The 27,139-nt window shown below is 43.1% G+C and overlaps 1 protein-coding gene across 1 annotated transcript in view; it reads right to left on the reverse strand.

Moving 5' to 3' along the window:
* The window catches only part of PITPNC1 (phosphatidylinositol transfer protein cytoplasmic 1), a 250,262-nt gene that overhangs the window by 83,085 nt on the left and 140,038 nt on the right, over positions 1-27,139 (reverse strand). The window contains exon 5 of the mRNA XM_075014752.1: positions 2,656-2,727. Coding sequence (XP_074870853.1) covers positions 2,656-2,727 — 72 coding nt within the window. The remainder of the gene's footprint in view (positions 1-2,655; positions 2,728-27,139) is intronic.

A 27,139-nucleotide genomic window follows, 5' to 3' on the forward strand; every position in this document is an offset into this window, starting at 1 on the left:
ATTATGTTGCTCCCCATATATGTGAACTTCTCTACATTCTCTAGTTCAATCTCATCTATGCTGCTATTCCTTCCTACTTCCTTATTTCTAAATACCATTGTTTTTGTTTTATCGATGTTCATAATCAGTCATAATCAGACGTAAGAGCATTGAAATAGGCTACTTCGACGTGTTTCGTCTACACGTCCTCCAGAGCTGGTGCCATCAACGTTCAACATCAAAGTAGTGACGGAGAACATCGAAAGGAGCTGCCCCAGAAGGAAATGCGGAGCGTCCACACATACAAGCGCTCCCCGTTGAAACAAGGGGCCAGTAAAGTCCCAAGCCACTCCCTTAAAGGGCCCCTCCCAGACACACTCGCCCTGCACAGCATGAGATCCACAGAGCTGACAACCGGTTGCAGACCCCATGCAGGCAGCATGGACCCCCAGCTGCAGCAGCAGCAGCAGCAGCAGCAGGAGCAGCAGCAGCAGCCAGAAGCCCTAGGCTAAGGGCTGCTGCACGCGACACCCATAGAGCCCCGCAGGGGCTGGACAGAGCGTCTCTCAACCCCTCAGCTGATGGCTGCCATGGAGGACCCCGCTATTTCGACATAGCGGGACTTGGATCATCTACACATGCCCTATTTCGATGTTGAACGTCGAAGTAGGGCGCTATTCCCATCTTTGAATAGGAATAGCGATTTTGACATCTTGCCGCTTAACGTCAATTTCAACATCGAAATAGCTCATGGCACGTGTAGATGCGACGCATACTATTTCGACGTTGTGCCAGCTACTTCAAAGTAGCCGGCTAGTGTAGACACACCCAGACTGTCTGGCTGCAAAATTTTCTATTATACTTACCTCAACAGGGAATGCTGTGCAAATTCATGTTTATAAAGAGCTTGATTTCAATGGAGAGATATCAGTTCACACCATCTGAGGATACCACCCATGTCTAGTTCGCCTTACCATGGATTTGATACTCATTCAGGGCTTGACTCAGGGATATTTTTGCTCCAGAGTTGACAGCCTGAAAATACTTGGACCACCTATTGGTTGGATAATAAACTTTTCTCATTCCATGCTACATGGCTTCTTACTGCCAACTGCCACTGCAGTCTGTGTTAGGACACTATGTCCCTCCCATCCATAATACCTATCCGTAAATCATGGCCTTTCTCCTGAATTAAATATACCTAAGGCCAGAAAAGTGGGAAGGAAAATTTTAAAATCTCTGAAAGAGTCCAGCAATTGATAACGGCATTTACAGTGTCTCTACTTCTAAGTCACTGGTTTGAATTTAGCTCAAGTAACTAGTGACTGAAAGATTGTGGCCTCAGTCTAGTTCTCAATGGAAAAGTGCCAACATCACAAAAATCATGATTAAACCAAGACTATAGTTATTTAATGTACAATTATTATACACTCTTCCACAAGCAATTTAGCAGTGAGGCCAAGGAATGTGTGGCCTGAACTATTTCCTCACAGCCAGAGCAGGTTCCATGACGTCAGGGTAGGGGCAATGTATTTCCTGGGTGGGTGAAAAAGGTGTTCAGTCTCCGGAGATGCGATCTAGCACCCAAGTGGTAAGACCTGTGTTGTAGATCCTTTGCAGTCCACCTCAAATGCACCCCTCTTTTGACAGGATTTACTTACTGTAGCTAGGGTGAAACCTCACAATTTATTCACTCAGACTGGAAAATGGATACAGTCCCTTGCCTTTCTCCCACCCTGTTAACACAATCAGCCCAAGCACTTGCAAGAAATTTCCCCCTAGAAACTTTACAGCCTGTGTCCAGCAGCTAATTAAAGTGACTCAAAATAGCTTTTTCCAAGTAAACATCTTGTTTATTCACCCAAAGATTCACAGCACAGAAGTGGGTTAAAATAACAAAAATCTATATGCATCTGGTCTTACTTAAATTCTACTTTTTCCTTACAAGTCTAGGAAGGTTCACTTTGTCCTAGCCCTGGAGTTAGGGGCTCTGGGTTGATAGAGGTTACATCATTCAGTCTCTGTCTCTGTGTCAGTGTGTCTCCTTCAGAAGTCACTGTCCACGGACCCACCTCTTCCTAGAGAGAGTTTTTAACTCTTTATGGTTCTTTTGATTTCTAGACTCTGGTCTATAGAAAACAGCTGTTTAACTTTTAACTGGTGCCTGGGAAGAGCCCAGACATTGTTCTCTTGAAGTTGTTTAGCCACATCTGTTTTATTTCTGACTGTTTTGTTTCCTCTTTGTTTTTACTACCAACCCCTATTAATGCAGTTCCACGTAGTCATAGATAGTATCAACCGAGATAACCTGACATACATCTCTTGCGTTCTCCACAGTCCTTCATGAGCACTAAATTCCCACTCATGGATTAGGCTGAGTTTAGAGGAGAAGCCTGGAGGTAAGATAGGAGGCACAAACTCTTTATGCAATAGTACTTAACATAATTCTTTTGCAAGATGCACAACCTTCATGGAATTATAGAAATGTAGAGCTGAACCAGGGCTCAAGAGGTCCATCCCTTCACACTGATGAACTGTCTATTCAGGTGCAAAGATCAAGGATGGCTGAGCATTCTTTTCCAATTTGTAAACCAAGCAAGCTCCAGGAATATTTCATGATTAACAATGGCCTGACACAGGTTCAAAAACTTATTTGTCAAAAGATATTATACTTACATTGTCGTTGCATCCTTTGTTGTCCTCATATTTTGTTTCTATATGAATGGAGAATTTAGGCAAAAAAGAACACTGCAAAGAAAGCAAAATGTATCCAGATCAATTAAAAATGTAGATTGCTTCATCAGTTCACATATTCAACAAATCCTCTTTTCTTGCAGCCTTCCTATTCTTTTTCCTGATCACTGGAAGAAATGGAATTAATATCACTAGAAATCCACAACTGCAAAGTTTTTAAAAAAATTATTCTGAAAGACTCTATTGATTCTATCCCAAAGTTTAGCACTAAACCAAATTATAAAATTAATATTCTACGACAGTTAATTACAGCACTCCATTTATATTTGATACATACCAGTGGCTATATTGTGAATGGTCCTCCACTACTCTCTGTCTTAAGTATCTCTGTGTTTTTAAGAGCTTTTGGGCTGTTGTCCTATTGAGTTCTTGCTTTGGTGACTAACATTTCCAGAGCAACGCTTATCTGCTCTATGGAATAAATCTATGGAAATTCCACCCAAATACACTATCACATCAACCCATCCACACAGTGCAAGAAAAATTACAATCATAGAAATGTTTTTCCTATTAACCAGGAACAGAATCTGATGCTGCTACACTCATGTTGGCATATTCTCATATTAGATTCATACAACTCTATTGACTTGAGGGTGTTCGCACATACTCTTCATGTTAAAGTCTGCTCTCACACTGGTGCAGATCCACTGGCTTTACTTATACAAGACTAGTTTTCTTTCTCTGTGGATTGTTTCATTCAGTTGGTTTCCCAAGAGTGGAATTTGTAGTGCTAGACAACACAATTTCACTTCAGAGACTAATTCAAGCATCTCTCTAGCCATTTTACACTCTTGCTGCAAATTCCATATTTTTGGTTAGCCTTGAATAGTATTAATTCAGCCACTTTAATATAAATGCATCAAGTCTTTTCTTGCATTAACTGCCAGAGATACTGATGTGCCAGTTCTTTGCAAGACATTTAATTTATGCCCGATGGCAAAGAGTCTTTGAACTGCTTGGGACTGTTTCAAACTTTATGCATTGAGATTACATAATGAAGAAGTTTTGATGCTTCAGTGCTCACATTGCTACTGGTCCAATTTTGGACTTGATCAGAGTTGATTCTGGTTCCCCTAACAGGAAGGGAGGTAGCGAGAGCCAGCTGCTGTGGAACAAAGCTAAAAGGGGAAGCAGATTCTTCCTGAGACTAGAGAATTACTATTTTCTGTTCCCTGGACTACAAAAAGAGAAACTATTGATTGAACCTCTAATTTTGGCCAAGTACACCTACTATTCATTAGCAACAGCTGAGCACTAAACATGGACCACTCAAACCTTAGTGCACAAATGAGTGACATGTTTGTGCCAGAACAGCGCCCTGCCATGGATTTAGAGAACAATTTTTACCAAACATTTAACACAAAGGGTACCAGCTGTGAAAATATCTTGGCCATCCACTATGCATCTTATTTAGGATTAACAGTAGACCAGTGATAAAAGCAATGCACAGAAAAAAAATCAGCAGTGTGTTCAATGGAGGATGGAATGGCTTCAGAGATGGCCCAGTAGGTGCTAATTACCCATATCTTTGGGACCAGGTGTTATTTGGTATGTGTATATTAGTTATTCATGAGCAGTCAACCACAGCTGGAGCTAATGCAGTGCAGTGCAGGCTAACAGATCAGAAACCCAGACAGTGTTTCAGCTGATCCCAACATACAATGCATTTTATTCCTGTTCCAGATCTTCCAATCTGATCTTGGATTCTTCCAAAAACACCCCTGTTTTATTTCCCCAGGTGTGTCAATCGTAAATCCTAAAAGAGGCTCCCACAGAAGGGTTGATTGTTTCCAACTTTCTGCATTACAGGTTTACTCAGCACATTGTGGCTGAGCTGCCCTCTTCTGCCAGGCCACACAGACCTGGCAACATCACAGCATGTGTGCTCATGTTGGGGAAGGCGCCAGATTGCTAGGATTGGATTAGCACTAAGAATTAGCAGAAGTTTGTGTGTCGTCACTAGTGCCTGCTGGGAAGACTATTACACATAAAAGCAGGAAAATGAAAAGACCAAGCAGATAGACAACACAAGACTTTCAGGATGCTTTGCTGATTAGTTGCGAGCTGGGCTGAGCATGAAGGAGATTTTAATTTTGCTTTTATTTAATTACAAAGTGTTCTTGCCACCTTTATTTTTGGATGTGAAAGCTGGAAATACATCAGAGGTACAGATAGTTGTCTAAAATGCCTACAAAAGCAAACATATATCTGTATCTATATCTCTATGTCTATAGATCTATATATCTATATATTCATATATCTATATCTCACAAATGCCAAGAGTCATCAAAGAATTCAACAGCGCATCTCCAAAGTTATCCAGAAAAGAAGGTGTAAATATCTAGGACATGTCAAGAATGAAGCCAGGGCATCTGTTGTGGCAGATGTGTATGTGGGTAGCTAGAGGAACATGTAAAAGGGGCTGACTGAAAGAACCTCTCTACCACACAGGACTTAAAAGAAATATAGGACTTAAGAGAGAGAACATGCAAAGAGTGGCCCAAGATAGGAAAGGACAGCAGAGTCCTGTTTGTGCCCTAAGCAACATCTGATGGTTCCAGAAGGCTTCAGATTATTAAGAGTAAAGAACTGCATCACAGAGGGCATGCTTGTCTTGTTACACTAGTTGTTTCGTGTGTGTGGGCAGGAGGATCATGGATAAAGCAAACTGCGACAGAAGGTAGGTTACATACAGCAGATTTAAAAGAAAAAAATAGAAACAACACAAACGTCTTGCAGTGCAGAATTTTTGGAACAGCTAGAAAATAAGGTGGTCAAAGCCCGGCATATAGAGTTATCCTGCTGCCCATGTCTCCTGTGACTTTTAATAGGATGGTCTGTAGCCTGCCAAGAATACAGGTCTGAGCATGAAATGCTCCAACTAAATTCAAGCTGGAATCCTGCATGCTGAGACGTCTACCAGGAAACATCATGTAAAAGATGAGGGCAGCAACAATTTGCTGCATGTTAGAGATAGCACCTGACAAGTTGCCAGTGTAGTTTTGTGTGCATGGAATCTGAGTACGCCTGACTTTACTGGGGTTCAGTTTTTATTTTCGAATTACTGGGTTCACCAAAAAATTTTTAAAAGTAGTTGTTTCAAGAGTGGCTAAATGTTTGAAGCACCTGGTAGGAAAAGAAAGTTCACTGGTGTTCCATGTGCATGTCTTCAGGCTACTGTGTTTTCAAAACCAGCTCCTGTGGGCTGAGGATGCAAATTTAGTTATTTCATTTGCACAACTTTTAAGAAAAGAAAATCCGGTAAAAGTCAAATCTAACAAACAGCAGAAGTTGTAGATGAAATATATGAGCAGGCAGCTGGTGCAGTCACCAGCTCATGTATGGCCTGAGCAGATCTGTCCAACCTGGGAAGCCACAAAGCTGCTTTCTTAAAATACACAGTACCTGTCTAGTGCTTTGTCCAAAACCTCACCACCAGTGCTTTTTTTGTGACAGTAATTGCTGGACCATGGGACTGCCCCACGGTCCATTCCTTGTTGTGGTGAGGTGACTTTTGTGTCTCAACATCCCAGAGAGCTATACCAGCGGGAGCTCTAGCTCCTGGAAAGGTCACTGAAAGTGGACAGGTCAAAGGGTAAAGACTAGACAAATTTGGCTCATCTCTCTCTGAGGTAAAAGGGTTAACAACAGGGCAACTATATTTCCCTGGGACAGGGAGATATGGTGGGGAGGGACAGCTCCTCCTGGCTCCACCAAGCCCCAGGTAGCCAGGAAGGAGGCAGCAGCCACTGGCCCTCCCTGAGCCCCGGAGCAGCGCCAGCTGCTGGCCCTCCCCAGGAGCCCTGGGGAAGTGGCAGCCACTGGCCCTCCCCAGGAGCCCTGGGAAGCAGCAGAGATACGGCAGCTGCCCATTATCCCCCACTTCCCTGAGAATCAGGCGGAGGTCAATGGGAGGAGGGCCCAGATACAGGACAATCAGTCTCTTTTAAAAAATAAGTAGGGACACCTTTTTGGTGTCCCAAATACACGACCATCCTGCCTAATATGGGATGGATGGCCACCCTAGTTAACAACCCTATCTGTAAAAAATCCACAAACGTTACAGAAACATCTACAAAGAAACCTACAACTACACAGTTTTCGAGAGGAGCTGGCAGTCCGCACAGATTGAGTATGAAGTGTGGAAGGGAAAGTTGAAAGGAAGCTGCCCCACAGAATACCCTTCTCTCACTCAAGACAACCATCCAGTTTGGTACGTGGACTGTTCAGACAATGTATCAAGCAGGGAAGACAGCAAAGATTGCAGCAGAGATGAAACAGTACAAGCTTGTAGTTTGGGCATGCGTGAGGCAAGATGGACACAATCTTGGCAGCTGCGCCTGGCAACAGGTGAAACCCTCATCTACTCAGGACATGAAGAAGAGGATGCACCAGACACAGAAAAGCAGCAATCGAGAACAATGAAACAAGAGCAGCTCCAGCGGAAGCTCAGAGATTGTATTCAGAAGCCAATAGAGATGTTAAAAAGGCTGTAAAATGGGACAAGAACTTCTTTGTGGAAAACCTTGCACAACAAGCTGAACAAGCTGAAACTTGAAAGAGTGTATGACATCACATGGAAGCCAGCTGGGTCACAGTGTACACTGTGGATCAGCCAGTACAGGATAAGGAGGGATGTGTGTTAACAAACCCAAGAGAGCAGCTCAGTAGATGGAAGGAATGCTTTAAAGAGCTACTGAACCACCCTGCCAACACGGAACCTCAGGAATTAACACCTGCAAATATACCTCTGCAAATTAACTGCAACAGACCTACAAAAGCCATTGCCCATCTGAAAAGCAGAAAAGAACCTGGTTCAGACAACATCCCCACAGAAGCAATCAAGGCAGGTAGCGAGACATCAGTCAACATGATGTATAATTTATTTGGGAAAATTTGGGACACCAAGGAGATCCCACAAGACTGGAAACTGGCTACTTTATCAAGATACCAAAGAAAGGCAACCCGAAGGAATGCAAGACCTGGAGGGGCATCATGTTACCGTCTATTCCAGGAAAAATGTTCAAAAGGATTCTCTTGGAGATACTGAAGACAGAAATCGATAGACAGCTCAGGGAAGAACAGGCCAGCTTCCAAAGCAAGAGATCTTGTACTGACCAAATAGCAACTTTCAGAGTGATCACGGAACAGTCGCTTGAGTGGAACTCCCCTGTACATAACCGACATACACTTCGAACAAGCCTTCAGCAGCGTTGATAGATACACCTTGTGGAAACTGCTGCAACACCGTGGCATCCCATCCGAAATTATTAGCTTGATGCATTCAAAATATGAACTCTTGACATGCCAAGTTGTTCACAATGGTGTCTTGACAGTATCCTTCAGCATACTCGCAGGAGAGTGACAGGGTGCCTATTGTCACCTTTCCTGTTCTTGATCATAATGGACTGGATAAGGAGCAGGATAACAGATGGCCATCAATGGGCCATTCAGTGGACACTTTTCAAGCAGCTAGTGGTCACTGATTTTTCTGATGATGTCACCCTCCTTTCACACCGACATGAATGCATGGAAAAAAAGTTTACAACACAAGACAAAACTGTCTCAATGACAGGACTGAGCATTAACAAGGGAAAGACCAAGACAACGAGGATGAACCAGACCAACAACAGCGCCATCGCGCTGGGAGGGGATGACCTGGAAGATGTGGAGCAGTTCACCTACTTGGGGAGTATTATGGGCAGAGACAGAGAAACAAACAAGGATATGAATGCCAGAATAAGGAAACTAACAGCTGCATTCAAGACTTTTTGTTCCACATGGAGTTCACAAATATCTACAAAGATGAAATTGTGCATCTTCAGCACAAATGTGAAGAGTGCACTCTTATATCGATGTGAGACCTCGCATACTAAAAAGTCTTCAAATCACAAGCCACAGACATTCATAACAGATGCCTGAGGTACAGCCGTTGCACCAAATGGCAAGACTTTGTCACAAATGAGGAGCTTTGGAACAGAGCAGGACAAGAACCACTTGACATTCAAATCAAGAGGAGAAAGTGGGGAGGGCTAGGCCACACTCTCAGAAAACCATCAACCAGCATACTCCGTCAAGCTGTCAGCTGGAACCTGCAAGGACAATGCAAAAGACCTCAGACAATGTGGAGAAGATCTACTGAAACTGATGGACAACAACTGGGGTCCTCCTGGAGTCAGCTAGAAGTTTTGTCCCAAGACAGAGTGAAGTGGAAGAAGACTTGTAGGTGACCTATGCTCCACTCAGTACAAGGGTTTAAGTCAAGTAAGTCACTTGCCAGTACTGAGTATTGGCACTTCAGCAGCACCAGCCAGGGGATTAGCTAGGGGTGGCAGATGGGGAGCTGGCTGAGTACCGGCACCTCTTTATTTACAAAAAAGGCACTGCTCAACACTTACGTAAATCACCCTTGCCTCTTGGGCCCTAACAGCTGTGGACAATGCAGCTGATGCCACAAGAGTACTGATGCTGCCATATTCCAGTTACCCTGATTGCCACAGGCAGTGGTGCTGCCATCATACCCTTCATTGCTAGGTTTTCGCTGCTGGCAGAAGGAGTTTTGTCCCATCCACTTCTATGTTTTTGGTTGCTATGCAGAAATACACCCACCCACCCTGCCACCCACCCACTGATTTTCTCATCCCTTGAACCAGTGGAAGGAGTCTTCTGTTATCATCTGTCAAGTCCCTGGAAGTGCTGGATAGAACATATTTTCCATATTATAAACACCTTTTTCCTTCACTTGTTGAAATTGTTTCCTCTGGGTACATCTACACTGCAAACATTCTGCAGTTGCAGCTTGTGTAAATGTAGGTAGAGATTAAAGCTATTTTGGGGATATCGAGTGGAGCTGCAATCATACCCCATAACTTCAGTGCAGACAAGCCCCCGAAACACCTGCAACCTCAAGATAAACAGAGAATAGCAATAAAATCATTCCCTCTGCCTTAGCAGGCTACAGCAAAGCTGCAGGTTCAATACAATTCTGACTCGTGATTAAACATGGATAATTGAGAGGATTTTTAAACATCTGGGGCATGGCCGTTTTTTATATGAGTATTGGATAAATCAGGCAACACTATAACAAGCTTCTTAGTAAATGGCAAACACCATATTTAAGTCTTGTTTAAGGGGTATTGTGGCCATCTATATACAGGCAAAATTCACCTCCAGTATTTTAAGTCACCTGAAATAGAGGCCTAGGAAATGTTCACTGCTGTGTAACACAGACTGATTCTTGTTCTTTAGACGATCATCTCCACAATATCCTCACAGTTTGGAAGAAAGTCCATATCTGTTTTCACTTTTCCTCCGTGCCCATAAATATAAGATAGTCTCACTAAGCAACTGTTTGTGAGCAGCGAGGCAGATCAGAGTGCTTCTTAACACAAAGCCCAGCCATTTCACATACTGCACTCTGGGTTGCCTCGGGCCAGCTTGCAGCAGCTTGGCAAGCCACTGCTTTCATGAGGTGGTTATTTCCTGTGTTCTGAATCCAGACTCTGCTTAAAGTTCAACCCCCCAGGATTACAAGGAAATTTTTTCAAAATACTGTTCATATGTAAACAAAGCAGTGATGCTCTGCCTGGGTCTGCAGACAGCCTGAAACATTAGCTGTGAAAGCTGTGACCTCTTCCTGCTCGTTTTAATGGGGCAGTAACTCTGCAGCCTACTGACTGTGCTTTAAGGGTGGTATTTTCAAAATGCTCAGTGATGGCTCAACTCTCTCCCATCCACGTCAATGGTGGTCTTCTTGATTTCATTGGGAGCAGAATTAGGCCAACACTGAACATGCTTGGAAATAGCTCCTTAAATTTCAGTGTTTTAAACTATTACGCTGAGGATCAAAGCACACGAGAAAGGAGACTGACAACGTTACAACGATTTGGAGTCTGGAATGAGTGCCATCCCATGTTGGTCTCAATATTGGGAAAAGATATGGAGAACAGCATTACTTATTTTTTACCTCTTGTGAGGTGGTCACCCCATTCCAGGAAGATAAAGGGTTAAACCCAAGCCTGGGAGAGGGCTGAGACCGTGGAGCCAGCAGCTGAGGCAATTAGCTTTCAATTAGGGCCCAGCTTGGGCTGTATAAATAGGGGCTGGAGGGAAGACAAGGTGGAGGATTCTTGCTCCAGCTGTGGAAAAAGAAGGACCTGGCTTCTAGGGAAAAGTACAGAGGCTTCTGGAGACAAAGTAGTGCTGGGCAAAGGCAGGCATGGCTGGGGAGCTCTGGTGTGATTCTACGTCCAGGCTGCTGGGCCTGAGACAAGGCCTGAAGATTGCAGGGAAGCAGCCAGGGCAGGAGAAGGCAGCAGGTCCATACCCTGTTACTAATGATGAGTGGCCATCTCAGACTGCAGTTTACCCCTGAAATATGGGCTAGATGATAACTGGCAGCGGGTCACTGAGGCTACGTGGATATAGGTGTTTAGGAGCTCCCTGGGAAGGGAGAACCCCTGAGTGTGGGTCACTGCCCTGGGGCAGTATCCTGAGGGAAGGGCAGTGTGGTCTGGGAGGGATGTTATAAATTGGTGGAGAACAATCTGGTGACAGAGTGAGAGTGCCAGGAGAGAGTGCTCTGGAGGCTAGACTGAGCTAATTCCCAGGGGACTAGCAGGAGATGCAGTGGCCGTGACTCATGCCCAGTTACACTCCCCCAAGATCAAGCCCTGACCATATTAAGGACACTTCATCATGCTGTATTTTGCCACTAGATATCCTGTTTTATTGCCTTCCTGAGAAATAATAGGCTGGCATGGAAACACTGGTCTATTTCACAAGGGCTGTGTGGACACTACACTTTGCAACTTTGTAAGCAACTTCGAAAAGATGAGCATCTACACACACCCTACTTTGAAGTTAAACTTTGAAGTGGGGCACTACTCCATTCCTAAGAGTGGAGTAAGGACTTTGAAAAAGTTCTTAACTGTCAGGGTGGTCAAACAGTAGAATAAATTGCCAAGGGAGGTTGTGGAATCTCCATCGCTGGAGATATTTAAGAACAGGTTAGATAGATGTCTATCAAGGATGGTTTAGACAGTACTTGGTCCTGCCATTAGGGCAGGGGGCTGGACTCAATGGCCTCTCAAGGTCCCTTCCAGTCCTAGTATTCTATGGTCCTATGATTCTATGAAGTTGGGCTCAAAGTTTGGGAGATTGTGTGTGGACTCTCTCTTGGCTACTTCGAAGAAGTGCCTAACTTTGAAGTTAGTTCCTAGTGTAGACGCACCCAAGGTGTTTTAGCAGGTGTGGCTGGGACACTTATGTCTTAGAGCAACTCTATAGGGCATTTTGAACCAAGTGCAAATGAGCCTCCAGGGTAGGTTAAAAGGTTTGGGCTGGTAGTGCCCATGCTAGCACTCTGAAAATGGTGCTTAGACAGCACTCTGAAGTTGTAGCTTAGGCTCTGGAGCTGTACAGGAATTTTAAGAGCACCAGCATGACTGAGGCTGCAGATTTGGGCTGGCAGGCTAGCTCTTGATAACTCCAACATGCTGTGCAGACACATGTTGGAAGTTCGGTGCTTGCCAAACCTAATTACTAAAGAGGCACACTTGAACTGCATCAAGTGATCCCCCAAAGAGCAGCAGCAAGCTGCCAGGGGAAAGGGAGGGGCATAGGAGACAGTATGGAGGCTGCAGTGAGTGAGTGTGCTGCAGGAGAGACCCTGCGCAGGGTGCCGGAAGAATTTTTGTAGTATGGATGTTCCTAATGGAAACCATTTATTTGGTGTTTGTTATTACTACTTCAAGCCAGCACCAATGGCTGACCCTGAGTCCCAGGGAGTTGCCCCAGCTAGGAAGCTGCCACCTAATTGAGGGAAGCCCTCTGGGAAAGTAAGTCAGTTGCAGATACGGAATTCTAGCTACAGCAATTGTGTAGCTAGAATCAAGGTATCTGCAACCAATTTACCAGGCAGTCCTCACTGAGGAATGTCTATGGGAGAGTTTGTCCTATCGACCTCCCTTGCTCCTCATGAGATGTGAGGAGTACAGGGGTCAAGTGTTGACCCAACAGGCCAATTTTGCGCTTTCCTACCAGCTGGGCAAAGTTGAACCTCAAGAGATCAACCCGCTCTGGACTGATCTTCTGGGGCAATGTAGGCGTGGCCTCTGATACCCAGGGATATTGGGGCTGTGCCTGGTTTAACACTGGAGGAAAGATCTTTTGTGTTTAATTTTGAACTTTTAGTTACCATGCCAGAGTCTAAGGAGACCTTGTGAAATCCTCTTATTTGAGTTTATTGAGGAAACTGAGGGGCTACATGCAGGGCTGCCCTGAGGCCTCAAAGGGGTGCCCTGAAGGAGGCCACAGGTTGAGACCTAGCAACCAACAACCTTAACTCTCCATAAGCCCCAATGAGCTAGGACATTCCTTTGATAAATTATCTGTTAGCAAAATACCAAGTCTTACAAGAAAATAAAATCCCTGTGGAATCCCAGCATTGTCCTGAAACCATAGCTTCAGCAGCTGTGCATGTGGTAAGAGAGCTGCAAGAACTATGTCTTTGTCATCTGCCTGGGCCCTCGTCTAACAGCTTGTTTCCCCAAAGAAACATTATGGGAAGATTAAAGACTGAGAATCTGAGTGCCATTTGCCTCATAAGGTATAATGGGAAAGAAACTAGGAAACCATATGTTCTGCCCAGCCACCAAGTTCCAATCTAAATGCGTGTGTAGTAGTGTATGCATGTATAAATCTTATTGAAACTAAAAATGGCAATGGGAACTTAACCCCCCCACCAAATACTAAAATCCACCTACAGCTACTGGATTGTCAATATAACTCTTAAAATCATTTAACTTATTGACAGCTGTTGTTGTAGTAGCATCGGCTTTCAACAACATGTAGGCCAGGTCCAGATTTTTTGTACAAGTCACAGAATGTATTTTGCGATTAATCAGATGCTCTCTGAGTAATTGGCACAGAGCTCTGGCAGAACTAGGGAACTGTTTATGAAGCTCTCAAAAGGCTTTCTTATTCATCATGCACAAAGAATTTTTTTCCCCTCAAAGAACAAGAATTAGGCAAGAACTAAAATCAGACACAAAAGAGAAAACAACGAAATGTTTTTTTTTTTTTTAGTGTGTAACACTTCATGGCACCACTCCTTCCTACCCTGCCTTCCTTAGGGATGTATTTCAGCAGAAACCTGGCAGCCGATTGATACACAGGACACGCACTGGAACGTGTGGGGCAAGCATTCCAATTTTCCATTTCAACATCTCCAGGGCTTGCAAGGCACCCTCAGAGAAAAACAAGCAGCAATTCCAAGCCAGCATATTTCTATGTAATTTTTTCACAAATCTTACATTCTGCAGAATGTGTCTATATATGTAGGAGTCCTCTGGTCTTCTATAACCTTTAATCATAAAGTTTATTCCTATACAACTGTCTTGACGGTTGACTTCTATGCTGTGTGTATCTAATTAATGGAAATTACATTATAAACTTCCTTTGACTATCTCTAGTATTCTGCAAACCAGTGATATCTACAACCAGATGTGTAGGAAGAATGCAATGCACATGTTGAAATACATTAGACGTTTTCTTTTTGAGGCCGCGGGGAGATTTCACAGCAGAAGAAAGCAAGTAGTGAAACAAATGCATCTGAAAGAATAATTACCAGATTTAAGCAGGAGTATTCCCATATTAAAGAAGGGGGATGTGGAAGCAATATATGGAAAATACATATCACATTTGGATTTTCAATTCACTACAGACACTCTCTTGAAAATGAAAGGACTATTTTTAGAATGTTGATTGATTAGTGTTGCCATAGCAATAAGAAGCACTTACACGAACGGGATAAAATGTAAGCAAGCCAAAACCAGTGCCAAAGCCTTAAAGGGACAGAGTCAAACACATATGGCATTTTACAGGCAATCTACAGATAGGCCCGTAAAAATAATCCTTGCATAGCGATTACTGTACCATCTGAAGTGGATGAAGGGATTACAATGGTTTGGAATAAAACTGTTGGGCAGACGGCCAGAGAAAAAGGTTCATTCACCCTTTGTAACCTATACAGGAAGCCGAAGAGGGACGGTATTTTAGCTAGATCCAAAGAAGTGATTATTCGGCTTTGGTGAGGCTGCATCTGGAGTACCGTGTCCAGTTCTGGGCCCTCAATTATAGGAAGGATGTGGATACACTGGAGACGGTCCAGCGCAGGGTGACCAAAATAATTAGGGGGCTGGAGCATATGACTTATGAAGAAAGGTTGAGGGAAGTGGGAGTGTTTAGTCTGCAGAAGAGAAGACTGAGGGGGGGACTTGATAATTACTGAAGGGAGGCTGCAGACAGGATGGAGAGAGGCTGTTCACAGTGGTCATGGATGGCAGAACACAGAACAATGGTCTCAAGTTGCGGTTGGGAAGGTCCAGGTTGAACATTAGGAAAAACTTTTTCACTAGGAGGGTGGTGAAGCATTGGAATGTTCTACCCAGGGAAGTAGTGGAGTCTCCATCCCTGGAGGTGTTTAAGTCTCTCCTCAACAAAGCCCTGGCTGGGCTGATCTGATGGGTTTGGTCCTGCCTAAGGCAGGGGACTGGACTTGATGGCTTTTTTCAGTCTCTTCCAGCTCTATTGTTCTATGATTCTATCATTCTAGTGTCATTGGCCATTGAGGGACCTTTTGCAGAAAATCCAAGGAGCTGCTGGAGGGTTCATCGGTGCACAGTACCTCTCTACATTCCTCATGAATGTTAATCTGGAGGCTGTGGAAACTATATGTGGATTGCCAAAGTTAATCTTGCTCTTTGATAGTGTGGCTGAGGCTTATTCTGTTGAATCTTAGTACAAAAGCTAGGGGGCCACAGTCATTTCCTGTGAATATTTAGCCTGGCCACCTCTCACTTTTCAGGCATAGGGCTTTCTTCTGTAATCACATCCATGTTTTCTTGGCTGTGAAGTTAGAGCCAGATCCTGTAAGGAGCAAAGTGCCCTTGACTCCTAGGACTGGGCTTTATGGACAAGCTTTTTAGAGGAGTGAAGTGAGGTTGCCCTGAGAAGCAATGTCGTTCACTCGACTGGATGGCATTTCTTGGTAATGCAATAATCTTTGAACCCCACAGCTGATCAATTCCATAATTTCAGGGAATGTTCTAGGTATCAATGGGCAGAACTCTTGATTTTGGTGAAAATCACAAGGGAAAAATGGATGACACACAGGGCCCAGGCATCTGGTTTGCATGCACAGCAGCTTCAACCAGCTCTGTCACTGTCTATGGATTCCCAGATTCTAAGGCCAGATTGTGTTTATTTAGTCTGACCTCCTGTAAAATGCAGGCCTTAGAAGGTCCCCAAAATAATTCCTAGGGCAGATCTTTTAGAAGAACATACAATCTTGATTTAAAAATTACCTCCCTGACAGAAATAAATAAAAATGGTGGCTGGGAGGGGGAAAGGAGCAGGAAGCTTAAGGAGTGTTTCCTGCCAGCACTGGTTAGGACTCTGTAAGAGAGAAGGGCAGGGTGGAGTCAAAAACATTGACCCAATTGCTCTCTCTCTTGTGCCAGCCAGTGGAGCTGGACAGCCACCAAGGGAAGCGAGTGTTACATGCCCCGAACAGCTGAAGCAGCCGGCATCCTCCCCTTTGAGGCCTAGGAATGCCATGAGACAGCAATGCTGCACACCTTCCAACCCAGGGACGTGACTATAAGCCACACAGCAGTCCGTAGGGTGCAGCTAGGCTTACCGGAGCAAACCAGAATCAAACCTGATGGGCCATCTGAATGTGTCTTACTGCACAGACCCACAACTCCTCTCAGCAGACTATGTTGTGATGGGAACCAGGGGTTCTGTAAGAACAGCATGTGGCCTCCATTCAGCCTCTGGGGATCTTGCAGAATTTGAACCTCTTTTCTGTTCCTCAGAGAGATAAAACCTTTCCCCATATCTAGGTCTCATTTCAAAGCCTTTCTTCACTCCCATGAGGACTAGACAGGAGCAACTCATGTCTGGGAGAGGGAAGGAGGGCAGGAAACAGCATTCAAAGGGGGAAATAGGGGAGCTGTGGGGGCAGTTAAAATTTTGGTGAGGACATACGGGGCTGGTGCACCTTGCAACTGCTACCATGAGGCACCTATGGGATTAGAAACTTTTTAAAAATAGAGATGTACCCCACATGCCTTATCCTGCAGCATGTTGCAAAAAAAGCAAACAATGCTAAGATGCATTAACTGGAGTGTTGCGAGCAAGGCATAAGAAGCAATTCTTCTGCTATATTCTGTGCTGATTAGGCCCCAACTGGAGTACTGTGTTCAGTTCTAGGTACCACATTTCAGTAAAGATGTGGAGAAATTTGAAAGGGCCCAAAGAAGAGCAACCAAAAATTATTAAAGGTCTGGAAAACATGACCTGTGAAGCTAAGTCTACACTAGGGATATAAGTTGATTTCAGATATGCAATTCTAGCTACTGCATTTGCATAGTTAGAATCAATGCATTGGAATCAACTTATTTCCCTAGTACAGACGTAGCCTCTATACTCTCCTGTGTACCTCCCTGACTCCATGTAATAGTGTGGATAACAGGGGCTGATTGGCAACCCTAGAGTGATCAATTTTCCCATGTACTTACCAGACACGCAAAATCGAACTCTGGAAGATTGACTCTTACCAGACTGATCTTCCTAGAAATATAGACATACCTTGAAAGAACTGTATTTGTTTATCTCGGAAAAAAGGCTGAGGGGGACTTGACAGCAGTTTTCAAGTATCTAGAAGGGCATTATAAGGAGGAGAAAGAAAAATTGTGCTCTTTAATCCTGAGGGTAGGACGAGAAGTAATGGGCTTAAATTGCAGCAAGGGGCGTTTAGGTTGGACATTAGGAAAATCTTCCTAACTCTCAGGGTGGTTAAACACTAGAATGAAATTTTCCTAGGAAGGTGGTAGAATCTCCTTCATTGGAGATTTTTAAGAGCAGGTTAGATAAACATCTATAAGGGGCATACTTGGCTTAATCTAATTCTTGACTCCCTCCCACCTGCCCCTCTACTCTGTGATTTGCTCACCTTGATAATTTTTTTTCTGATTTGTCAACCTTGATTACTGTTTTTGGTTCTCTATGCCTTAAATACGGAGTCTGTTCTGGTATGGCTATGGTCTGAAGAAGTGGGTCTGTCACATGAAAGCTCACCTAATAAATTATTTTTAGTCTTTAAAGTGCTGCTTTACTGCTTTTTTGTTTTGATAGTGTATAGACTAGCACAGCATTCTCTCTGTTACTAATCTATAAGGGGTGATCTAGATGGTGCCTGGTCCTGCCCTGAGGGTTTAACCTACACACTGTGGCAGAGTCAGGCCAGAGGACTCCAGCACAGTGGGAGACTGGCAACCTACAAGTTGAAAAAGACTTGCTAAATACAAGGAGAGAGCAGTAGGGCAATCAGTAGCAGCTGGGAGGGAGCTGGCTCAGGCAGATGGGTGCCAGCTAACTCCACTGCAAGCTTGATGATGGCCTTTTACAAACCTTCCACAGTTGATAGAGAGGGAGAGAACTGGAGGAGAGGTATAGGAAAGACAGAGTTAGGGAGCGTAAAGTGAGAACAAGGCAGACCAGCTTTGGGTCAGGACAGCAAAGGAGGGATCCACTGAAGCAGTGGCCGGGCTCCCTGCCCTGGAGATCTGTTCCAAGCCCCAGCCCCTGGGGGAAAGAGGGTGAGCGACTGGAGAGACTAAATTGAACTGTGGTCTGGAAACTGTTGCCCTTGCTGCAACACCTACTGGGTGTGGTTCTCTGTCCCATGTAGTGGCACTTAGATGAGTTACACAGAGGAAGAGTCTCTTCTACAGCCTTAGGTGAGAGGCAGATGGCTTTTAGCTCAAGCTGTAGAGGCTAATGCCCTAAGCTCCAGAGGTACCAGGTTCAGTTCCATCTGTCAGCGGTTATGAGGGCGGGGGCTGGACTTGATGGTCTCTCGAGATGTCCTCCAGTTTTAGTATTCTATGATTTGCTCTGCAGTTCAGAGAAAGGCACAGAAACAATGGGGAGGAGATCTGAATACTTTGTGTCTCTGCAGATGTGTAGAAGACATGGCAGAGCAACTGAGCAAGAAGAGACCAGAACATCCAGGAGTAGGGTATGCCAGTTACTGGATGCTGTTCAGGAAGCTTTGCCTTGTAGGCTAACCCTTTGGCAGGTCACAGCCATTCTTGCTCTGAATGCTCAACCAAGCTGAGCACAACTGGTAAGGAAGGTAATATATACAGAAGTTATGGACAGTTCTGGACCTCAGTGATGCTTGCAGGACTAAGAGATGCATCTGATATGAGAAATCTGTGTCCCACTACTTGTTCCTGTAATAGGTACGTGCTCTTCCAGTTTCTCTTATTAGAGAAGCTCTTCATTATGATAACATTTGATGCCCTCCTGTGTGAGGAAAGGCTAATGCCTTATAGGAATCCAAGGAATGGACATTTATATGCTGATTCCAATACCTGTACTGCTCTGGGCTACAGATTTCTGTTTCACAAGCAACTGAGGCCAAGTCAATGGAGTTTGTTTTCTGACAGGGTTCTGATATTTGGAAAGGAACTGGCTTTGCTTACCAGATCCGAAGAGACAACACATATTGTTGAGACAGAAACTGGAGAATACTTACGAACCCAGGCATATGAGTGGAAATATTGTGTTTTAAAATATATGTAACAGTAGCAAAGGGGGAAACGTGTACAAAGAGTACCAACAGATTTACTGCCTAATAGCTTAGGTTTGTGGTATTCAGAAGTATTCTAAATCCTTTTCCCAGTGCAGAGTATGATTTGTAATGTTTTCTGTGCTCATTAAATGGTCATTTACCAAGAAGCTGTATGGTACTGCCTCATCTAAGCTTACTGGGAACTATGAACACCTATTTACCAGGGTTTTGCATGCAATAGCCCTGAGGTTTAACTCTCTGGAATGCTTTTAGAAACGTTGGGGGGAAAAAACACAAATCTAGGCTGTGCTTCACCAAAGAGTTAAACTGAAGTGCAAGAGGGCATAACAGAGTTGTATAGAATATTACTGCATCATCCTCCTATCCCATTACAAAAGCTCAGTCTGGTTTAGTCACATGAGTCCAAAGACAGAAGCCCTGACATAAGCCCATGTCCCAACCTACCCTTGATTATAGAAATGAAACATGAAAAAGGCCTACTGGGTTACTTGTCAAGCCCTGGAAAATCAGGGATTGTTCTCTATAAAACATTTTGCAGTGCTTTTATAATGGCATTTCTTGCACCTGTATGGGAAGAGCCCAAAAATCTGTTTATTTGGTCAGAGGTTTGCAAATCTCTGATGCAGCGTAACTGATTTTTTTTTTTATGTCTTTGTTAACGATATTTCATGGTCTCCAGAGACAGGTATCGAGTGAAAGAAGAATGGTGTGAAGAGCTTGGGATAATTATCTTCCACCTGCTTAAAAACTCCTGTAATGTCCTATGGAAAACTTACTTTCCACACTTGATTGTCTAAAACCTCAATGACTGTTTTTGGTGCAGAATGTCTGCACACCCCAGGAGTGGTGGGTGCTCTTTTGTCACACAGTGATTCTCAGACAGGGAGGGCCTGATTCTGATTCCACTGAAACTGGTATTTACACAGGGGAGACTTCATCAAAGCAACCCTTGATTTACACATTAGTTTGTAAGGTACTCTGGGATCTTTCAGGATAAAAAAGTCTGGTCTAAATATAGGCTGTTTTGATTCATTTTCACAAGTTTATGATGGTACAACATCCTGATGGGAGATATCTTCTAAAGTGGGTGAAAATAAGTGCAGCTAGTGTGTAGGAGGTGACATTTAGTCAGTTATGGGCCTGATTTTTTTTTGTTAAGTCAATTGCAGATAAGCAATTTTAGCTATGGCAATTGCATAGCTAGAATTGACTATCTACAGTTGCTATACCTGGCCATCCTTACTGAGAAAGGTCAATGGGAGAGTTTCTCCTGTCAACCTCCCTTACTCCTTGTGATAGGAGGGTTGACTGCTGACCCTGACAGGTCGATTTTTTTTTTGCATGTTTCTACCAAGCACACAAAAGTGAATCCCAGAAGACTGACCCCGAGTGGGTCGATCCTCCATGTAACGTAGACATGGCCTTATTCCAATGTCCATCTGCAGTAACTCCTCTAATTTCAACAATTTCACTGTATTTACATCAATGTAAAAGAGACAAAAATTTGGCTCAGATAAGTAGGTCTTTATGGCAGTTCAACACAGAGCTGCAGGATTCACCACTTCACCACAATATGTTTGAAGTTCTGTTAACTTAAATTTTGCTTCAAATGACTGAAAAGCTCATCTAGTTTGCTGCCAACTGTCACGCTCTGACACCACTTTTACCATGAGAGAGGCAGAGACCTTTGGAAGTATTGTACTAATAATTTACGAACAGTGAAACTCATATCAAGTGTTCACTCAGGAGAAAAGAAACAACAAAAAATCTTGAGTGGGCAGGAGAGGTTTCTTAACCACTGCCTACGCCTGCCAGACTTGGGCTTAAAATCTATTTTTTCAGACTAAGATAGTTACAGCATCTCAGATAAAAATAGTTGTGGGGGTTTTTTTTCCCCCAATTAAGTCCCCTGGAATGCTGAGTACCTGCCAGGCACTCATTCCCTTGCAGCACAGGGTGAAATTCTTGCTGCACTGAAGTTAGCGGGAGTTTTTCTGTCAATTTCAGTGGGGCTCAGGATTTCACTCTGGTAGGGGAAGAAGTCCCCAGCACGAGTTGCTGTTTCCCGCTTTTCATTTCTGTGCTGCTGGCCTTTTTTCCAACAACAGATTTCTTGCAGAGGATTCCCATTCTCTACTGTCACAACTCTTTTGGTGTGCTTGTGCATCCAAAATGCCTGAAACTGAGGGTGTACCTGCATTACTGAGAAGTTTGAGTTCACATACCTGGTCCACTCCTGTAGCCCTAAATATTGCGAGGAATAAGAATGGTTGATGACAGGAGAAACTCTCCCAATCTCCCTCTGTAGGTAGCCAGGTAAGTTGTTTGCAGATAAGTCAATTCTACCTATGCAATTGCCATAAGTAAAATTATGTATCTGAAATCGATTTACCTACCTAAGGTAGATTAAACCTCATACTAATGCAAAAGGCACAGTCCAGGTGCAAACACAACACTCCATACAGCTATTAAACACACTGCATTAGAGACTGAGAAATTCTACCTATCAGTGAAGGCAGTTGCTTCACAAAATGCTTTTTGGGCTAGAGCTATGTTTGAGTCAGAGGAAAGGTCATGGTAAAACTGCAGGGCTAAAATGCCCATGCAAAACACAGCATTTACTCCAGAATGTCTAAGTGGGTGGAAAATAGATTTCATCAAAACAGCTATTGGATGTTGGAAGCTACTGATGGTGGGACACAAATTCTACTTGCATATGCAAACAATTTCCCCTGCATGTGCCTACATTTTGTATGTTGAAAGGTTGATATAGTATTAGATATACAGCAAGGCCCAGTTTTTTCCTACTATTTTACATGATCCTTTTACTTCTTAGGGTTTGGCTGGAACTCACCGCTTTATAGTCTCTGCACTCAACATTTTACATTCTGCATTAGGGGTTCTGTAATATTGATGGTGTTTTATATTTTTTTTCTGGCTGCAGTTTTAAAAGGATTGTAATATGAAAGCAATCAACTATTTTATTGATGTACTAAATCCTAAAAAGAGCCAAGAAGTTATTGCACTTGGGGCCTGATCCTCCATCACTGACGTCAATGAAACCATCGTAGGCTTGGACTCTAAATGGACTAGGGTCATAAGGGGATTTTTAGTCTGTAAACAGCCAATAAAGATCTGATTTCAACTCATTTTAAACCTCTCATTTTCATTAGCATACAGTTTGTGCTCAACAAAAGCTAGTGTCTGTAAATGAAATGTATCTGGCCCTCTTAGCAAAATACTAATCAACTACAGATTGTTTAAGCATAAGGCCAACATACCATGTGGATCTTAATTCTGCACTGTGATCCATGAAGTGGATTGATTACTTTATATCAAGCACTATTTATTTCAACAAGGTTTTGTGGGGCTATCGCAGTCTGCATAGGCTGATCACCATTCAGAATTGGGCTAGTAGGTTGTAAATGCAACAGGCCTTGTTATAGCTCTCTGAATATCTGTTAAGTATCTAACACAATTTTGTTACCAAACACAAAATATAACCGTGTAGAGCTTTTTAAAAAATATTGCAAAGATTGCATCTTAAGAATGTATAAAACTTAACCCAATTCATCCAAAAGTGGCAGTTGCTGAACTTGATAGATCAAGACTGTGTCTGTTTCTTTAAAGAAGCTGGCTTGCCGTGTTATAGGCCTCCAGAAAGTCAACAGGAGTCTCTAGCTCAAAGACTGTTTTGCAAATGCAAACTCTCAGGTGGAAATTGTCCACGTGATATGGTTTTCTTCTGCCTCCTCCTGCATCTGGATCAGGGGTCAGCAACTTTTCTGAGGCGGAATGCCGAAATTTGACCTTTTGACCCCTATGTACAGTCGACGTGCCGGTGATACTTTTTAAAGTCACTAACAGTCCTATTACGATAGCTTCATTAACAAATATGTTAGGATGCAGAGCTTTACCTTTTAGGTGATAGTTGGTAGCACTAGCTGGTCTTTTGTTAATCCACAGGTGGCATGGCTTTGAGCAAGCTCCTGGCTGCACCGGAGAAGAGAAGTGGGGGCTGAGCTTCCGCCTCATGTGCCAATGAAAATCAGCTCGTGTGCCACTCTTGGCACTCATGCCAGTGGTTGCTAATCCCTGGTCTAGGTAGTCTCTAATAGAATTTTCCAGTTCTCTTTGCATAAATAGCCTACATATTACTGCCTACATTTAAGATTCTGTGCACAGAACAGGATGTGAACACACAGTAGTGCCACTCAATAACAACTGCTTATTGCATGCAGTGGCTTTCTTTGATCAGAATGACAAGTATGTTCTTTTTATAAGATGTTATGATCATGAGCAATTGTTCCCTCTAATCTGTTCCATGCATGTGCGGAACATATTTTTTCCATCCATGTGCAGAATAAGTTTTTATGTGCATTGAGGCACACGTGAATTGTGCACCACAAGTTGAAACAAAAAACTTAGCTTTGGACACTTGGCTAAGTCTGGGTGGCATCTGAATTTCTTCTAAGTGGCTGCCCAAGTGTACAGCTTACAGGGAATGCTGGTCATGAGGAATGGAAAATGGACAACTTGGTAGACTCATGAATGCTGTGACTTTCCTGCTGTTTCTCAGTCCTAGAAAAGCTATACATAGGTCATTTGGTGAAATGTGCATTGGAATCAGTGACAGGTTCTTCCTTCCTGCAGGTAGCAGGACAATCCGTTTAACTTACAGTCATCCAACAGCTCTGCCCAAAGTTGCAAGAGAGGAAAACTTTATGGCCAGCTCCAATATGCTTCTCGAAGTTGACCAGAGAAATGCAAAGATGTGAAGGGCAGGGCATAGCTGGGGTTATGAGACAAAGGAGAGAAAGCGATGTGAAACAAAGTATGGAAGGTAAGGATTGGGAGAAGGGCAAAGTGGGGAAAAGTGCCGTAGGGAGGAGACAGTAGCAGAGACATGAAGAAAAGTAGCAAGGAAACAACAAAGGAAAGCTCAGAACACACAGACAAGGTCAATAGGAAAATGTTTGTTTACATCACTTGTGCAGTCTAGGAGATGACACAAAGAAGGAATAAGCTGCCCCTAACCACTCTCAACCTGCCATTGATGTCTCTGTTCATTCATGCTGGCTCTTCTTGTTCTCTGACATGCAGGAACAGTAACATGCTGAGAAAAAAAGAGGGCCAGAAGTGAGACAAGGCAGAGCTGATAATGAAAGCAGCAGTGTCTCCTGAAGTGGGGCTGATTTGTAATAACCAAGTAGGAGAATAAAGGAATTCTCCAAGGCAGCCTGATAGAACCTACAAAGGGAAGATTCAATACGATTAATCTCTTAAAGATGGAAAACAGCTTTAGACCCCTGTGAATTTGACAGGATTCACATACAGCCAGGTTGATAAACAGAAAAAGGAGCAAACACAATATCATTTTATATAGACATTGAGAACCCTGACATCCCCTAAGACTTTAGAACCCATCAAATTGAATCATAGAAGACCAATGGAATTGTTACAAGCTACCCTGGGTAGGGTTGCCAACTTTCCTGATGGGACAAACTGGAGGCCATTTGTGGCAATGGTGCCTGGTCCATACAGTCAGGTAGAGTTGGCAACCCTAAACCTGGGTCTTATACCTGTAATTCAATTACCACCTCAATTACCATTCACTTCACAAAGAGTTTTGGTTGGACAAGCCCAGTGTTAGATCACTTGGGGTCTAACTAGCCAAGCCCAGCTGATTCTTCCCATAATACATTCAGAGGCAGCCTGGCAGTTACCAATTGGGATAAGTAATTGAGAATTCCGAAATAAAGTGTTTGCTCATTAACTTGTATTAGGTCCCAGTACTGCAACTGACAGCTGCTATTGCTTACATCACAAACAGAGCCTATTAGAATGTCCATTAAAAGGATATTGATAGGATGCATTCAAAATTCAAACAGTGGCCCTCAAATAAGGGAAACACCAAGAAACTCCCCCTTCCCTCCAAATTTTTTGAAATTATCTGAAACAAAATTCTGCTTCTTAGCTCCACTCTGCTGCTTATTAAAGTAATCACTCTACTTAGTAACTTTTTATGGATAAATGAGCAGCTGATTAAGTGAAGTAAATAACCGGTCTGCTCTTAAAACTAGTCAAAAGGAGCAAGTCAATAATGGGACATTTAACAACTATCACTTGATGCATACTGCACTATATTCTCCATGAGTCACTCTCTAGAGGAAAAAAATATCACTGGGATAGCTCATCCGCACAAGATCACTATATCATGCCTTTTCTTCAGTAACTGTCTTTTCATAAACACTTCTACATTTAGATTCTGTCCTCACTGAAGTCCAGGGCAGGAGGAGGACAATTACTTTCTGATCTCAGCAGGTTGATCATCCTATGCCACTTAAGCCTTCCATTGACCCACCATCATCTTAGCTTCCATCTTTAGTGGTCAAAAATTTACCAGTGGTCTGCTTTGAAAAAGCATTTTCCAGCTGCTTTTAAAACTGAAGATCCAGTTATTTAACTCTTGCTGGGACTATAGAAACTGACTGCAGAAGTATTCGAAATTAGCTTTAATGGGGTGATTGGACTACACATGTGCACTAGCAAAAGGTCTGCTTGAATTCTGATTTCATTAGCTTTTTGCTATTTTCCCCCCTTTCCTCTTATCAGGATAGCTGTAAACTGGTTGAGACTCATTTTCAGTGTACTTTGAACAGAACAGGACTGTGTTATACAGCACTGGTGACCTGGTTATTTGTTTATTTTGAAACTTCTATCTTGTTTTCCACTAGCTGAACTTTCACTTTGAACAGGTCCCATGAGTATTTGTGGTGTGCTCCTTCATGGCTAACATCCTCCTCTTACAGGTAAAGTAGCCCAGCTCTACTAAAGCCATTTTTACTTGGTTCCTTGGGAGCTGAGTGGGCGCATGTGTTGTTTTACATTTAATTTTCTTTGGCCAACCTGACAAATCCAGAAAAGAAAAATCTCTTTGGGATTTCTTTGCATTTTCTACTCTGGCAGACACAGGCCTATTAAGTTTACACAATTCCCTTAGTTGTCTGGGATTGTCTTTGATATTTAATATTTTTCCTTACAACATTCTCAACCGTGAGAGTTGTGGATACTCAGTCACTTTTCACGTAGGTGTCTCAAAATGCTTTTATTAGCTAACTCTTGAAATCTACTTTGGAAAACGTTGGCATATACTTTTAAGTGAACCATCCAAATTGGACACAATAAAATAGGTGATGGGCAACTATTATTCTACAGGCCCTCATAATATTGTCTCTGTTTCCATTCCTGTATAATGCCCCTTAAGCTTCTACAAGGGGCTTTCATCACTTTTCTCAGAAGACATTGTGTAGTCGTTCCATTAAGAAGTTTTAGTTGGCATCTGCCTGAAATGTTCTTTTCTTCATTTTGGCTCAGTATTCCTAATTGTGTGTCCTGGCATCACCCTCAATAATTAACACTCTCCTTCCATTTGTAGTTCTTATTTAGCCAAACATAAATTTACAGTCACTTCTAATCTTTCTTCATAAGTCAATTCCCCCAGCCTCTTAATCACTTTTCATTGCTCTTCTTTGAAGTCTCTAGCTGGTGAGGATCTCTCTTCTATGAAGATTTATAGAACTGAAATGCATGTCCTGTCTGTGAAGGACCATCATGACTCTGATTTAGATTCGTTGTCAGACTAATAATAATACTGTACCTAACTTTTATATATTGTTTTATTTTTTTGGAGTGCCTTACAGCATTGCATTTCAAATTAACATGTCATTTGTTGTCTTC

Source organism: Carettochelys insculpta, chromosome 20 (assembly GCF_033958435.1).
Source record: "Carettochelys insculpta isolate YL-2023 chromosome 20, ASM3395843v1, whole genome shotgun sequence".
NCBI classification, from domain to species: Eukaryota; Metazoa; Chordata; order Testudines; family Carettochelyidae; genus Carettochelys; species Carettochelys insculpta.